Below are 15,782 nucleotides of genomic sequence, written 5' to 3' on the forward strand. Positions count from 1 at the left end.
ATGTGATGTTATTAAACATATTATTATAAAATATATTTAACTACTTATTTACCTCTTTTAATATCTCAAGTAGCAAATTTTTTTAATCCTAGTGATCCCAGTGGGAGAAACGAAACGCAGCACTGGGAGTTTTCAATACTGCTAACTTTATCTTTTTTCCCAGCACCAACCAAACATATTTTCGAACGCACTATTGGCCGGTATTCATAGTCCGGTCTTAGGCCCGAGTTTAATATGTTAAACTAGGTCCTGATTGGTCCATTCACTACTTAAACTCGGATTAACTGGATTGTGGAACTTGGCCTTAGGCCCCGTTTCACAACTCAAGTTAATCCGAGTTTAATACGTTAAACTAGGTCCTGATTGGTTCATTTATTACTTAAACTCGGATTAATTGGATTGTGGAACTGGGCCTAAGGCCCGTTTCTACCAACGCCGCTTAACTTTAATCTTAGCTTAACTCATTCTTTGTCTCCTTTTAACTGTTCTTTTAGAAAGAGACAAAGAATGAGTTAAGCTAAGATTAAAATTAAGCGGCGTTGGTAGAAACGGGCCTAAGGCCCGGTTCCACAACTCAAGTTAATCCGAGTTTAATACGTTAAACTGGGTCCTGATTGGTTCATTCATTACTTAAACTCGGATTAACTGGATCGTGGAACTTGGCTTTAGGCCCGGTTCCATAACTCAACTTAATCCGAGTTTAATACGTTAAACTAGGTCCTGATTGGTCCATTCACTATTTAAACTCGAATTAACTGGATTGTGGAACTGGGCCTTAGGCAGGGTTGAAAGATCTAAAGGACAGAGAGATAATTCCGGGTATCTCTGTCCTTCTCTTTTGTCTCGTGGTGAGGACACTGATGGGATGAGTGAAAACGAAGCGAGCATGCACACTGCTTTCTCCTCAACTTCTACAGTGTCCCCACCACGAGACAAAAGAGAAGGACAGAGATACCCGGAATCATCTCTCTGTCCTTCAGATCTTTCAACGCTGCCTTTTACGGCAGGAGCCGGTCTATTCTATATGGTTATTCCTATTTTAGAAAGTAAGAGGATCGGATTTTGGGGTTTAATATTTGGCATGAATAGCGTATTGAATATAGCCAAATATTTATTTGAAAAAAAATATATTTCATATTTATTAACTTATAAAATGTCTCAAGACCACATAGAGACATTTTTTCCAGTATAAGAAGAATGGGAGGATTTAAATAATAATCCGACTTGCCTTCAATTTAAAAGAGCAAATAAAAAATTAATGACCCATGTTTTGCTATAGTACACTGCGCGACAACGATTCGTTCAACGGCCCCTCTCTCGCGGGGCAAAGGGAGCGTAGAAGTGACCAATCAGCTGGCAGCGTGGCAATAGCTGATTGGCTAGAAGCTACGCTCCCCTTGCCTCGCGAGAGGGACCATGGAACGAATCGTTGTCGCGCAGTGTACCTGAAGGGGCAAATTGTAGTGTTCAAAATGAAACTCAAATTCTTAAATCTCAAACAGATACAGAAAGTCAAATAAAATCTTAAATATTTTTACATCATTTGATCACGATTATGAGTTTCCAAATGGTTAGTGCTGGAATTAAGACTTCTTAATTATTAATAATTAAGAAGTCGTCACTTACATAGCTGGATATGTGATAAAAATTATTAAGAATAAAATTAAATGTGATATGTGTCGGCAAAGTTTAGAGAGTAAGGAAAATAATTCTTTATTATTAAAAATAAAAAATAAAGGAAGATTATTACTTCCTAGTCCACACGTTATTATAATTTGTAAAGTTGCTGAACGTGTACTTAGGCAACATAAAGATCTATGTACAGTTAAAAACTTTATGACTAGTCTATCTACGAAGCCTTCTTTTCAAATAATCCATTAAAGCTTCTAACTCTTTTATTTTCTTATCTCTACGTCTAATTATTCCTTGAAGAATGTTTAATTTTTTTGATGTATTTTTGTAATATTTGCGAAATATTTTCCAATTACGATCAGATGTAAAATCTTCACAATTAAAGTCTCCAACGTATCTCGTAACATGACAGCGTTTGCGTTCTTCCTTATTTTCAGCATCTCTACAACAAAATTATTATTAATATAAAAAATTACTGAAGAGATAATATCATGTTTTTTTGTTAATAATTTTACTACCCCTAATTACCTTCTCTTATCTGTATTAACATTTTCAGCTGTATTTTCAATATCTTGTAATTCACTTGTACGATTAGGATTAATAAAATTTTGATGTTGATTCGTTTCATCTACACAAGCTTGTTTCACAAAATCTATGTTTGTTTTACTGAAACAATTTTTTCTTAATAATCCTTATACATGAATATACAAAACTAGAATAAAACAGAGATAAAATAAAACTCACTCATATTCAATCTCCTTTTCTTTCGTTAGATGCAAAGTGGGGACAGCTTTAAAGTGTAAGCGTCTTCGTATAGTTCCTTTTTTTATACCGGTAAACATTATATCATTATCCTTAAAATGTTGATTGCATACACAAGCATATTTGGAGACTTCTTTTCCGATGGCATCGATCCATTTTAATTTCAAATCTTGTTGTGTAGGTATACTAGAACAAGAAGTAGCTACCGTTTATCAAATTAATGTAGTAATAATGTTTCTTATTTAGTTTTTTAGTATAGTTTCTTAATATTTTTAAAAAGTAATAATAAAAGTAATAATAAAAGTAATAAAAAAAGTAATAATAAAAGTAATATTTTTAAAAAGTAATAATAAAAGTAATAAAAAAAGTAATAATAAAAGTAATAAAAAAAGTAATAATATTTCTAAATGAATTTGTGTGCAATTTTTCAAGCATTTAACGCTTCGTTACTTCGACGTTTCAATTTACGCTTTTTAGGAGCTTTGTTTACGCTTCTATTACACTTCCTTACATTCGGCTTACGCTTACGAATATTCATTTTCGCTAGAGCATTTATTCTTCTAACCTTTAAGGAATATACATTGAATATTTACCTGTGGAAAGTAATACCTTCTGTCCCGTACAGCTTGCGACAAATGCAGCAGGAACGTACCATATTTTTATTTGTATTTTTATGTTTAATATGTAAAACGAAACGAAATTAAAGAGACTACATGCCGCTCATGCTGGTGCACGCTGCTTTCCCCTCATCTCCTACACGCATGCTTGTTTCGTTTTCACTCATCCCATCAGTGTCCCCACTACGGGACGAAAGAGTAGGACAGTGAGGCCCGGTTCCACAACTCGAGTTAATCCGAGTTTAAGGGCCTATCCAGACAAACTTGCATAGGTGCATATGCATAACATAAGACCATATGGACCAATGAGCATCGAGTATTAGGGCTATCGCACACGAAATTGCATAGCTGCATGTGCATAGCATAAGACCATATGGACCAATGAGCATCGAGTATTAAGTCGCCATATTGACTTACATAACATAATATTCGATGCTCATTGGTCCATATCGTCTTATGCTATGCACATGCAAGCTATGCAATTTTGTGTGCGATAGGCTTTATGTTATATAAGTCAATATGGCGACTTAATACTCGATGCTCATTGGTTCATATGATCTTATGTTATGCATATGCACTTATGCATAGAGAACCTCTAGGAGAGAGAATGGACAACTGATCATGTGACATGTGATCAAGCTTTTTCATGATTGGCTGGCAGAAAATGTATCAATTTTAGCTATTGCGACGCCAATGCAAAATATGATACACACAAATAGGTTAATATATGTGTGTCATGTGTGTCCTATTTGTGTGTCATCATATTTTGCATTGGCGTCGCAATAGCTAAAATTGATACATTTTCTGCCAGCCAATTATGAAAAAGCTTGATCAGTTATCCATTCTCTCTCCTAGAGGTTCTCTACTTATGCAAGTTTGTCTGGATAGGCCCTAATACGTTAAACTGGGTCCTGATTGGTCCATTTGCTACTTAAACTCGGATTAACTGGATTGTGGAACTGGGGCCCAGTTCCACAATCCAGTTAATCCGAGTTTAAGTAGTGATTGGACCAATCAGGATCCAGTTTAACGTATTAAACTCGGATTGACTCGAGTTGTGGAACCGGGCCTTAATGCTTTACGGTTAAAAAATATTGGATACGTTTAAGAAACATATATAAAACGACCGTGTGCTACCTGGGTCATGATTTTTTAAATAAAATAGACATATGTTTCAAAAAATTACACATTTATAATGTTTACTGTTTTTAATATTCTTAGGCCCAGTTCCACAATCCAGTTAATCCGAGTTTAAGTAGCAAATGGACCAATCAGGACCCAGTTTAACGTATTAAACTCGGATTAACTCGAGTTGTGGAACAGGGCCTTATTGGATACGATCCAATACAATTCAAGCAGCGGTTTGCGCAGAAATCCGTTCGGGAAATTACGTCACGTGACTGAGCAGAGAGAGGGTGCTTTCCAGCAAGCAACACAGGCGACACCGTGTCGCTACAGTGTCGACACAGGTGCTTTCCAACTACGACACAAGTCGACACAATCGTACACAGCAAAAATGCTGTGTTCGCCTGTGTCGTCGTTTTGTAGCACCCCAGTGAGTGCCAACATAACATTTCATATTTGGTATCATTAATTTTTTTAAGAATGGTATTGCGTGATATTGCGTCCAAAAGACATCTAAAAGACGACTTAAAGACATCTAGACGTCTTTAAGACGACATAATGTTGTGTGGGAACGTTCTGAAAATTTAGACCTAGTGACAACTATTAAAAGTGACTGCCCTGCACTCTAGTGGCAAAATAAAATAGCTAAAAAGCGTTCCAGCTACAAGTCGACACTGTGTAACACTGTGTCACACAGTGTATCACTGTGTTACCATAGCTGGAAAGCACCCAGAGATACAGTGGATGCACTAACTGCTGCATAAACGAACGCACCTTATGATGTAACTTGTTATAACCAGTTATAACCTCAAGTTGGGAAATAGATCCGCACAGTATTATATAGATACATGAATATTTGACTAACAATATCATAAGTTACAGTGCGATTGATATTTATTTATATTGATTTATTCGTTTATTCACATTTTTGGTTTTCTATTTCGCGTAACAATGACAGTGAAGAATGAAAAGTCAGATGATGGAAAGAGAAACGAAGGTGATGCTAGCAAAGAAGCAGTCACCGCAGATAATGCAAGCAACAACGGTTTATGGGGATCTGATATGTATCCCGAAAGGAAAGGAGCTAAACAAAAGCGTAGCTGGTTTAATCTGTTAATCGGAGCTGCGGGACGAGAGTCGATAGATAAAGTCAAATGCGAAGAAAATGTTTATAGATGCATAAAAGATAGTACGATATCCCTTATCTATGCACAAGGGTGAAATAAAAAGAGTAAAGATATAAATTTTTTACTTTCATGCTTTTACAAGTGTAAAATACTGTTTTATTAAAACATATGTAAAGAATGTTTTTCACAAAGGAAAATTTAATATATTTGTCTTTAATAAAAATTTAATCCATTACATTTTTAAATAAATATGAAAATAAATATAAATATAAAAAATATACGTTTATTTTTTTGATAAAAAAAATTGTTTAATTTATTATTTTATTTTATTTTATTTTGTTGTAGGTCCTATAGTAAAACTAATGGTGGGAGCACTGAAGAGTTCTGGATGGTTTGTAGCTTATTATTTTAATTTAATTATATAAATCTATGATCATTTGTTTCATTGTAGTATAAAAAAATCATTAATAAATAATGTTTCAGCGAAATAGATATGCGTCGACATATTTCTTGCGAAGTATGCAATCCACTTGTAACTGGTGGATATGATTCCGAATTAAATCAAGTGAGTATATTTATTTATTTATTTAACTTGTTAAGTTGTTTAATTAAAATTTATTTTATATTGTATGTTTTTTGTTGATGAAATGTCTTATTATGTCACATATATCGAAGCATTTTTTTAAATTAAAATTTTAAAAGTTTATTATGTATTATTATATTTTATGTACATGTTATAAAGAATAAAATTGATTTCTTTTGCAGGTAGTTATTTGTCAGAACATGGCACACAGTGAAAACATAGTTCGCGGTGTTCTGTTACATGAAATGATTCATATGTTTGACTATTGTCGTAATAAATTAGATATGAAAAATATCGATCATCTAGCCTGTACCGAAATCAGAGCAGCGAATATCGGTCATTGTAGTTTTATAAGTTCAATGCTACAAGGCGATTCGTCTTTTATTAATATAAAAGCAACACATCAGGTAAATTGTATCAAAATATTGATTTTAAAGAGGGATGATACATTTGTCCCTATATGTGCGTGCTATTTTTAATTTAAAATATATATATTTATGTGTGTAATGTATTTTTCCAGAATTGTGTGAAACATAAAGCTAAGATGTCAGTAATGGCAGTACACACAGTATCAGAAGAAGTAGCAAATGCAGCCATAGAAAGAGTATTCACAAAATGTTACAATGATCTAGAACCAATTGGTAGGAGGATTCGTAGGAATTCAGATGATATGCCGAGAGCATATGCAGAAGCACATTTATACGGGTATAATTGTTAAATTTTATAAAAATTGTGTGGAGAGACACAAATTAGTCAATTAGATTGGAAATATATTTACATACACACACAGTCTATTTGATAATTACTGATATTTATACTTATTAATAAATCAATATTATAAGAATTCTGCTTTATTTACAGTTATTATTAGTTTTTAACAAACATTTAGTAAATTTAGTAAATTTTAACAAAATTTTAAGATAGCATACAGACACCATATTACCATTACTTTTTAATATATTAGGTTGGCAACTAAGTTCCCGCCGTTTTTTTTAAATTTTTTAAAAGTTTATTTTTCAACAAAAATTAACAACTAATTAATAATGTATTCTTCCTTGTTAAAGTTGTAAACAACAAGGAAGAATACATTATTAATTAGTTGTTAATTTTTGTTGAAAAATAAACTTTTAAAAAATTTAAAAAAAACGGCGGGAATTTAGTTGCCAACCTAATACATCAGTATGAATAAAAACTTAAGAATTTATGATCTTATTAATTTGTGTGTACAACTTCATAAATAATCAAGTGAATAATAGTCATTGGGAATTTGATACACATCATACACATCATATGTGAAATGGTATAATTTTATTAACACGTTCGCTGCCAACCATGGACGTAAGAAATATTGGACAGAGTGTATTGCTGCGGGGGTGAAGCTCAAAGGGTGAGGGAAAAGAAATGTCTACTGCAACGGAATATGAGGCATGTAAGATGGCGACGGATATTAATTTCACGGAGTGTGATATTTTTGAATTTCTTAATATTCAAAAATGATTCGGAATAACACAGCGATTTCAGATGATAGATGATTTCACGGAATCTCTCATATTTTATTCGATTCCGTGCGATGTGAAAATAGATGCTAAATCTGATGCATCTAAGATGGCCGCGACAATAAATCCCTTACCCCTCAGGCTTTACACCCTCGTCTAAAAGAGTACTTTATGCTCTGTCCAGTATTTCTTACGTCCATGCTGCCAACTATGAGTATACTCGTAGTTGATATATGAGTTTCACAAGCCAGCTACGAGATGACTCGTACTGACCTTATAGAAATGAAAGTACTTGGCGTGTGGAAACAAACTATGTCCGAGGAGCGAATGTGTTAAAAACATTTGACATTTTAATTGAATATTTCTTTTATTCATTTATATTTTATTATATATATTTCAATCGAAATTAGGGTTGATTATAGGAATATTTCTAGTTATATAAATTGGAATTTCAAAGAAAGAGAACATTAGTATTACTTTTAAATTTTATTATATTATAAAATTTTCTTGAGTATATCGTCTTATTACATAATTGAATCGCAAATTATTTTATATATAGGGTGATTCTAAACAAACATGTGTCTTTAAAATATCTTGAGTGAATTCTAAGACGATTTTTCCTGTTGCAAAATTTTGTCCGGAGCTTAATTTTTAAACTATAAGAGAAAATAGTTCTTCTTGTATTTGATGGCAAGGAGCTTATGTTTTTTTGCTCATACTACCAAATTTAGATGTTTGAATTTTTTTTTTTATATATTTAATGTGCCTTCAACCAGTTTAGTCCCATTATGATTATTTAGTGTTGACGATATCGCGTTGTGTAATAGGATGTGATTATGAAATAAAAGAAAACACACAAAAACTTGCCAAAATGAAGAATTACGAGAGCGCTGAACCGCGTGTTTATTGTGAGAAATCAGATCAAGAAGTGCCGGGTCATTCTCATAGGCTACAAGACATAGCCGAGTTTCCATCACCATATCCATACAGAATCGTAAGGGTAGGGGACCTTACAAAAAAAAACTTGAAACTACAGTGAAACATCGGCGCGTATTCGAATCTCAATACTCCCACTTTTAGTTACAAGTTACGCATTAATCAAATACTTTAGAATGACAAAACAAGGAAATAATCAATTTTCGAATGAAACTATGTTCATTAATACACGAAGAAATTGATGCCTTGCCCTTGGCAATGTCTTTGTCATAATGTCTGCACACTGCTCATTCGTTGACATATATTTCAGTTCGAATTCACCTTCCTCGAACTTCTCACGAATGAAGTGGTATCGAACATTGATGTGTTTGGTCCTCTTGTGAAATTCCGGATTCTTCACAAGCCGAATCGCACTCTAACAATCCATGAAAAAATTCGGCGTACCCATTTCAGTTTGTAGCAGCTCCGACAGCAATTGCTTCAGCCATATCAACTCCTTTATGGCATACGACGCTGCCATGTACTCGGATTCGGTTGTTGACAACGCCACTGATTTTTGACGTTCCGAACCCCAACTGATGATCCCTCCGCCAAATAGGAAGACATATCCTGATGTCGATCGTGCAGTTCGCTTGTCACCCGCATAATCTGCGTCACTATAGCCGCAGAACGTCAGATCGTTGCCTCCTTCGAAGAGTATTTCCATGTCCAAGGTACCCTTTACGTATTTCAGAATGCGTTTGACAGCATTCACATGCGCCTCGGCCGGCTTTTCCAGGTATCTACTGACACTTCCGACCGCGAAGGTGATGTCCGGTCGCGTCACTACAGCCAAGTACATCAAGCTGCCTATCGCTTCCCTGTAAAATTGACCTCTCCATCCGCCTCGAAGTCACTCAAATTCTGTCCGGCGTCTAGTGGTCGAGACTGCATGACAGTCCATCATGCCAAAACGTTGCAGTACTCTTTGTGCGTATGCCCGTTGACTGACATGAATTGATCCGTTCGATCGTTGATCGATCTCAAATCCTAAAAAGCATCCTACGTCGAATATCTTAATCTCGAATTCTTTTTGCAAATGGTCAATCACCGGCAATATGGCCTTTTCGTTTTCCGATGCAATGAGCCCATCGTCCACGTAGATTGCCAACACAATCATTTCTTTTCTGTTGCATACGAACACACATGGATCCGATTGACTGGCCTTGAAATCGAACTTTGTGATGAACGATGTGAACTTCCGGTTCTAGCAGCGTGGAGAAGCCTGCTTCAAGCCATACAAGCTTTTAACCAACTTACATATTCGTCCACTCTCATCATCATAACCAATCGGCTGTTTCATGAAGAAATCTTCTTCCAGGTCTCCATTCAGGAACGCAGTTTTCACGTCGAATTGCCTGAGAGACATCTGCTTCGACGCTGCCAATGCTAGGATAGCTCGATTTTGAATTGCACATATTTCTTGTATATTTTTTCGCCACGCACCATTTGTCACGATACCATTGGTATTCACATGATCTGCAAAGTTGTCGTCACAATAGTTATCTCTCTTTATCATAAAATTGTGAAGGCAAATGGTAGCTTGTACAATTGCTTCGGTCGTAGCCAGCGATGTATTCATAGGCTTCTGATAAATTCTCCATCGTGATGTCATAATGTCAAAGGCATTCTCCACAACTCTTCGTGCTCTGGACAATCTATAGTTGAATATTCGCCTTTCTAGAGTCATATTCCGCCCTGGGTATGGCCTCATAGTATACGAGTTCAATTGAAAAGCTTCATCTGCGACTATTACGAATGGAAGTGGTTGAGTATATGAATCAATAATAGATGGAGGAGGCAAATCCATTAGCTTTTCATTGAATCGATGACCAATCTCAGAATTTTTAAAAATGCCTCCGTTGCTATGGCGGCCTTGAGCCCCTATATCTACTATTAAAAACTTATAATCTGCTGATACCAAGGTCATTAGTACAATACTATGTTGTCCTTTGTAATTATAAAATGATGATCCAGAATGCGGTGGAGCCTATGAGAAAATAAAAATACAAAGCATTAAAAAAAATATCTGTAAACGCGTATATATGTTGTTGAATCCCAACATCAATAGTCTTATTGTTTATGACAAAATTAACTTACTGTGATGACAACATGCTTTCCGTCTAATGCACCAACACAATGTGGAAAGTTCCAACGCAGTGTAAATTCGTTATGAACGTGTAGCCAATTTTCTTGAGAAGGACTAAAGAATTCATGTTGCATGTTGTGCCATATTGTTGTGCACGTCTCTCGAATTATTTTAGATGCAGTAGCTGTCCCAATTCTGAAGGCCAAAGTGATTTCAGAGAATCTCCAGTAGCCAAGTATCTGAAACATTCCCGGGAAATTATTTATTTTAATATTATATTTTATTAACTTGAAAATCGTTTTACGGTAACATAAGTATTAAGTATTTCATAACTTACCGAATTGTTAACGATAATCGAGCTTCTGCACGTATTGGTTCTCGAAAATTTGTAGTTTGTCGTACGAGCTGTGATCCAACCAAAGAAAGAATCTCTTCAAAAGTGTGTGGTGTCATTCTCATAAAATTGAAGTAAGTTTCATGATCATATAAGCGAAGCTCCTGTATCAAATGTTCCCAGTTCCCGTGAGTTCGTCTAGTTTCAAGTATAGGACGCACCCAGAATCTATGAAACCTTTGGTGTTCCTTATCGACAAGTTTGATTCGGCTATGGAGTAGCATCATGCCAATAATTTTTTTTCGCCAACGTTGTCGGTAGGCCTCCATAATTCTACAATCCTTCTTATCTATACTAAACACGTCGCAGCAAATAACGCAATGCATGAACAGACACTATCTAATATCAACAATCATTGATATTAGGTTATGTTGTACCTGCTCATGCATTACCTTCATTTGTCGCGACGCGTTCAGTATGAATAAGAACGACGCTGTTTCAAAACTTTCGTCACGTCGCGTCGTGACGCGCCGGCTGACGCGACGCGAGACGCGCTCAGTGGAAACTCGGCCTCACAGAGTTAAAGGGACCATTGTGGTCACTGATCTGTGTCAGGCCCCTCAGTGCGCTCGACCCGATCCATATACACGCCCGAAAGTATGTTACCGGGTAAGTAGATTACGTTCTTCCAGATGGCCCGACCTTTCAAGGGTCTGGACGTAACAGTAGTTTGGAGATAATATTGTTATCTATTTCGGTTTGGACCGGGTGAGAATTTAATTTTGAGATTTTTAATATCGAGTATAGTTCTTCTATTGTGAAGGGATCTTCTAGGAATGGATTGGTGACGGTGGAATGTCGTTTATAGATGAGTATGTGGAGAAAAATGTAGAGGGAGGTATATAGAATCATTAAGCATACTTTCGGGGATTATAAAATTGGATTCAGGTGGTGAGAGGGAAGAAATAAGGAATTTATTTTTGTATCTTTTGATGATTTTCTATATGGTAGTGATGGAAGTTTGAGGAATCTGTTTTTGTATCTTTTGATGATTTTCTATATGATAGTGATGGAAGTTTTAGGAGAGATGGATTCACAAAAGGTTCTCCATCTCCGCTTTTTTTCCAGTTTGAAAATTTTTTTGGTAATGACCTCTAATTTTTTGAAGTTAATGAAGTTGACCCAAGAGGGGTCTTTTTTATATTTTCTCATAGCGTCTTTTCTATTTTTAAGTGCTTGACAGGGCCGGTTCTAGTTAATGCGGGGCTGGGTGCAAAAAAAAAAATGCGAGGCCGATTCTTGCAACTCAAAAAAAAAATTTAAAACAAAGATATTTTTCTCTCCAAAATAAAAATTAACATAAAACCTTTGAACAATAATCTTAAAAATTAACTTTTCTCGCTTTTGCGGAAGCAAAGTCATTAATCACATTAGAAAAATCGGTTTCATGTGATATCTCTTTTTCTATTGACATCATGGCTAGTCCCACCAGTCTTTCCTGTGATGTATTTGAACGTAAGTAGTTTTTTATTAGTTTAAGTTTTGAGAAGCTTCTTTCAGCAGAAGCAATTGTTACTGATATGGTTAATAAAATTCTAATCGCAATATAAATATTCGGATAGACTAGATTTAGTTTTGATTCAATTAGGTAGTTCAGTACATCTAAAAGGCAACTTTGACTGTTTTCTGGAACTATCTGAATGAAAGATAACAATTCTTCAAGAAGATCTGCTCCATCTACATCAGAATTCTGTCCATCCTGTAAAATATTATGGAAGTCCATGCAGTTTTTCATCAAGTCTTCTTTAGATGTTGTTTTTATTTTTCTGAAATCGTAGAGAAATCCAAAGTTATTCCTGAGATCTTCGTACAGCTTAAAACGTTCCTTAAATGATGCAATGGCTTGGTCGGTAACGAGGAGAAAATATTCTATGCGGAATTGTTCTTCTTCATTTCTTATTGGATCATCGATGCTTTCATAATCAAACGGTCGTTTTGATCTAGCAACCCGTTTTTGAGGGAAATGAGGAATAACGTTATTTTGCTTTGCAATAATTTTTGTGGTTTTCACACACTCTTGATAGCCATCTTCTCTAAAAGTTAATAACTCTTTTAGCAGATTATCAAGGAGTGATATGGCCACATCCATTTGCACGTCCCTTTGCTGAAGCATTTTACTTACTCTATTGACTTTTACGAGTAATTCATACTATATAACAGTGGATAATATGAATGGAAAAGATTGAATTTCTTTCAATAAAGAAGTAGCTTCGCTAGCAGCTTTTGGATCTTTAGGTTCGGTTAAAATTTCTTCAAATATTTGTACTCTTTAATTTGGAACCGTACAGCTTTTACACTTTCTACGCGGCATTCCCATCGAGTATCAGATAGCGTTTTTGGTGTAAGCTTTAAATATTTCTTAGTTATATCATATCTATAGTTAGAAGCTGATAAGAATGTGTAAAATCGTTGAATAACACCAAAAAATGTAACAGCCTTGGGAGAAACGCTAGCAATATCTGCCAATACGAGATTTAAATTATGACAGCCACACGGTGTAAAAAAAGCTTTTGGGTTTTCTCGTAAAAGTTGGGCTTGGACACCAGCTTTGTATCCCTTCATGTTTGCTCCATTATCATATCCTTGTCCTCTGCAGTTTGTAAAATCAAGTCCACAATCATTCAGATGTTGTTTTAGAGTTGTTGCCAATCCTAATCCGCTAGTGTCTGACCACCAAAAACCCGGTAAAACTTTCACATATTTGTACTTCACCGTTGTGTATATGAACATATCGTATGATGCAAGAAAGTTGCTCCCGATGAGAAGTATCTGGAGTACAATCCAAAAGAACAGAAAAATACTTGACAGCTTTTATTCGACCGATCACAGTATTTCTGATTTTATTACCCATCAGAGATATAAGTTCGTTTTGTATATTTTTGCTTAAATAGGTAACAACATTTCTTGATTCTTTAGCATGATTTACATGTTCCATTAGAACAGAATCATACCGAGCCATAAGTTTTACGAGGCCTAAAAAATTTCCATTATTTGGAGTATTCAGTAAATCGGATGAATCTCTCAATGCCATATTATGTTCGGCTAGATATTGAATAATGGCTATTACTCTTTCCAAAATATTTCTCCATTTCTGTTTTTCTTCAATATAAAGTTTTTCAGACATATGAGAAATATTAGAACAGTTTGCAGCACTAATACGAGCTAAACGAGCTTCATTCCATGTGTCCATAGCTTTGAAGTGTACTTTAGATACTTCGTGTTGTTTAATTCTCTCTGATGCATGCTGCCAATCATTAAATCCATGTGTCTCCAACTGGCCTGACCCACTCCGAAACAATTTGCAAGGAAAACAAAAGATAGCATTTTTTTCTTTTGAATATACTAGCCAATGTCTATCAATTTGTTCGCCATTGCTCATTTTCCTTGTGTAATATACTTCCGAAAAGCATCTATCCTTTTCATCTTTCGGATAGTTATTTGAACAAATTTTACGGGGTCCTTTTTCAATTAAAATATTTTTTTCAGTTACCTCGAGATTTACTGGCCATGTGCCTATGTCCTCAAGTTTTTTATATTCATCTATGTTCTCAGTTGATTTTTTTGTTTCTTTTCCATTATCCTGCAAAAACAATTCTTTTTAAATATATTTTGTAATTACTTAAGCTTAAATTAAAAACCGACTCAGGTCAGGAGTATTTTGTTTTTAGGGTAATAACACTTACATTATTGTTATCTGTATATTCCACAAGTTCATCATCTTGCGAATTTGTACCAGGTATTTCTTGAGTAGGCCTGTTTTTTTCTGTATTGATAGTGCTTTTTAAAAATTTATTCATGGAGCCTTTTTGGCTATTAATAAATTCCTCTTGAGCTTTGCGCTTTCTCTCCTTCTCTGCGCCACTTACGTATTTTCTTCCAATATCTCTTTTTCTCATCATTTTCACTACAATCACCTTACTATATTCACTGCAAGTAACTAACTAATAAATCAAGAGACACGGTAGTGTCTCGCGCCAAGTTCATGCGAAGCATTGCGCGGCACTCCGTGTATCTATACGCGAGTCAAACAGTTGAGAGTAACTCAGATTATCGGATTTCAATAACGGCTGAACGGATCGAATTCTTACTAGCCTTAATCGATAGAGCGATTGCGCTAGCGACGCTTTTCGATCAGTATTAATGACATGTGTCATATGTGTCATTAGTGACATGTATCATTAACCGCATTTTGAATAGTGGTAAAATGCAAGGTATAAATAATTAATAATTAAATTATTAATTAAAAATTGGCAAGAGCCAGTATGGTATGATAATTAGAGCAAGGTAAATAAATAAATATATCTATTTTATAAGCTAAATATAAATATATATAATATATTAATTATATATATATATATATATATATATATATATATATATAATGTATATAAGTAATATAAAAAATGTATTCCATACCTGTTGTGTTTAATATATCTCCTATTTCTTTCCATGAGTTATTTTTTTTAATAATATCTTTAAAATCTCTTGATTCCTTATTATAAAGATGCGGATAACCTTTAACAAGATCCACTAATAACGAATCTTCCTCTCTCGAAGTCATTGTATTAATTATTCTGTTCTCACACATATTTTCTTCATTTTCACTTCTTTTCAAATAATAATTATTATGATCTTCCATATTTTAGCTTTATGAATTTTTATTTATTTTCTTTAATGCAGTCTAGCGTGAACATAAATACCACAGACTTCTATAACGGTGGAACTAGGTTGTCATCCTGGCGGGAATTCATGTCTGACATTTGATTGGCTGTACATAGACCATATGCATAAAAATTTCGTTCTTATGGATTTTTTCATTTCTTATGCACATGTTATGCTTATGCTTATGCTATGTTATGTAAATCAATATGGCTACTTAATACTCGATGCTCATTGGTCCATATGGTCTTATGTTATGCACATGCAGCTATGCAATTTCGTGTGCGATAGGCTTTAGGGTTTAAAAAAAGACAGTTGAGCGT

At 34.7% G+C, this 15,782-nt stretch overlaps 4 protein-coding genes across 5 annotated transcripts; 1 reads left to right on the forward strand and 3 right to left on the reverse strand.

The window, feature by feature from the left end:
• Nucleotides 1-1,714: 1,714 nt before the first annotated feature.
• LOC105252570 lies at nucleotides 1,715-3,261 on the reverse strand. The gene is made up of 4 exons (XM_011260001.3): nucleotides 2,988-3,261; nucleotides 2,377-2,580; nucleotides 2,161-2,298; nucleotides 1,715-2,074 (listed from the first exon to the last, which is right to left on the reverse strand). Exons 1-4 carry the CDS (start codon nucleotides 3,047-3,049, stop codon nucleotides 1,846-1,848), a joined length of 633 nt encoding a protein of 210 aa, XP_011258303.1. The 5' UTR covers nucleotides 3,050-3,261; the 3' UTR covers nucleotides 1,715-1,845.
• Nucleotides 3,262-4,429: 1,168 nt separating this feature from the next.
• Nucleotides 4,430-6,646, forward strand: LOC105252569 (mitochondrial inner membrane protease ATP23 homolog). Its single transcript, XM_011260000.3, has 5 exons — nucleotides 4,430-5,325; nucleotides 5,609-5,654; nucleotides 5,747-5,828; nucleotides 6,029-6,253; nucleotides 6,367-6,646. Exons 1-5 carry the CDS (start codon nucleotides 5,088-5,090, stop codon nucleotides 6,562-6,564), a joined length of 789 nt encoding a protein of 262 aa, XP_011258302.1. The 5' UTR covers nucleotides 4,430-5,087; the 3' UTR covers nucleotides 6,565-6,646.
• Nucleotides 6,647-7,848: 1,202 nt separating this feature from the next.
• Nucleotides 7,849-12,064, reverse strand: LOC105252568 (protein ALP1-like). Of its 2 annotated transcripts, XM_020027955.2 has the most exons (4): nucleotides 11,193-12,064; nucleotides 10,744-11,094; nucleotides 10,418-10,645; nucleotides 7,849-10,307 (listed from the first exon to the last, which is right to left on the reverse strand). In XM_020027955.2, the coding sequence occupies exons 3-4, from the start codon at nucleotides 10,538-10,540 to the stop codon at nucleotides 9,525-9,527; spliced, it is 906 nt and encodes a 301-aa protein (XP_019883514.2). In that variant the 5' UTR covers nucleotides 10,541-10,645; nucleotides 10,744-11,094; nucleotides 11,193-12,064; the 3' UTR covers nucleotides 7,849-9,524. The 2 variants fall into 2 exon arrangements, with proteins under 2 accessions (XP_019883514.2, XP_011258301.2); XM_011259999.3 differs by having other exon boundaries at nucleotides 10,744-12,064.
• Nucleotides 10,573-15,026, reverse strand: LOC105252567. The gene is made up of 6 exons (XM_025410536.1): nucleotides 14,484-15,026; nucleotides 13,648-14,380; nucleotides 13,087-13,490; nucleotides 12,401-12,949; nucleotides 10,744-11,135; nucleotides 10,573-10,645 (listed from the first exon to the last, which is right to left on the reverse strand). The coding sequence occupies exons 1-6, from the start codon at nucleotides 14,697-14,699 to the stop codon at nucleotides 10,573-10,575; spliced, it is 2,367 nt and encodes a 788-aa protein (XP_025266321.1). The 5' UTR covers nucleotides 14,700-15,026.
• Nucleotides 15,027-15,782: the final 756 nt, after the last annotated feature.

The sequence above is a fragment of the Camponotus floridanus genome, unplaced genomic scaffold (assembly GCF_003227725.1).
Source record: "Camponotus floridanus strain SB8 unplaced genomic scaffold, Cflo_v7.5 scaffold32, whole genome shotgun sequence".
NCBI lineage: Eukaryota > Metazoa > Arthropoda > Insecta > Hymenoptera > Formicidae > Camponotus > Camponotus floridanus.

Excerpts from the sequence above, each read along its gene's own strand:
- LOC105252570 (XM_011260001.3), bottom strand. The coding sequence starts at position 3,049 with ATGGTACGTTCCTGCTGCATTTGTCGCAAGCTGTACGGGACAGAAGGT. Across the intron at positions 2,299-2,376 it reads GAAAAGGAGATTGAATATGA|TAAAACAAACATAGATTTTG; the intron begins GTGAGTTTTATT and ends AAATTGTTTCAG. Across the intron at positions 2,075-2,160 it reads GTTAATACAGATAAGAGAAG|AGATGCTGAAAATAAGGAAG; the intron begins GTAATTAGGGGT and ends ATTTTGTTGTAG.
- LOC105252569 (XM_011260000.3), top strand. The coding sequence starts at position 5,088 with ATGACAGTGAAGAATGAAAAGTCAGATGATGGAAAGAGAAACGAAGGT. Across the intron at positions 5,326-5,608 it reads TTATAGATGCATAAAAGATA|GTCCTATAGTAAAACTAATG; the intron begins GTACGATATCCC and ends ATTTTGTTGTAG. Across the intron at positions 5,655-5,746 it reads GCACTGAAGAGTTCTGGATG|CGAAATAGATATGCGTCGAC; the intron begins GTTTGTAGCTTA and ends ATAATGTTTCAG.
- LOC105252568 (XM_020027955.2), bottom strand. The coding sequence starts at position 10,540 with ATGCAACATGAATTCTTTAGTCCTTCTCAAGAAAATTGGCTACACGTT. Across the intron at positions 10,308-10,417 it reads GAAAGCATGTTGTCATCACA|GCTCCACCGCATTCTGGATC; the intron begins GTAAGTTAATTT and ends ATTTTCTCATAG.
- LOC105252567 (XM_025410536.1), bottom strand. The coding sequence starts at position 14,699 with ATGATGAGAAAAAGAGATATTGGAAGAAAATACGTAAGTGGCGCAGAG. Across the intron at positions 12,950-13,086 it reads GCGTAGAAAGTGTAAAAGCT|TATGAATTACTCGTAAAAGT; the intron begins GTACGGTTCCAA and ends ACTGTTATATAG. Across the intron at positions 11,136-12,400 it reads GTCAAAGTTGCCTTTTAGAT|TGTCTGTTCATGCATTGCGT; the intron begins GTACTGAACTAC and ends GATATTAGATAG.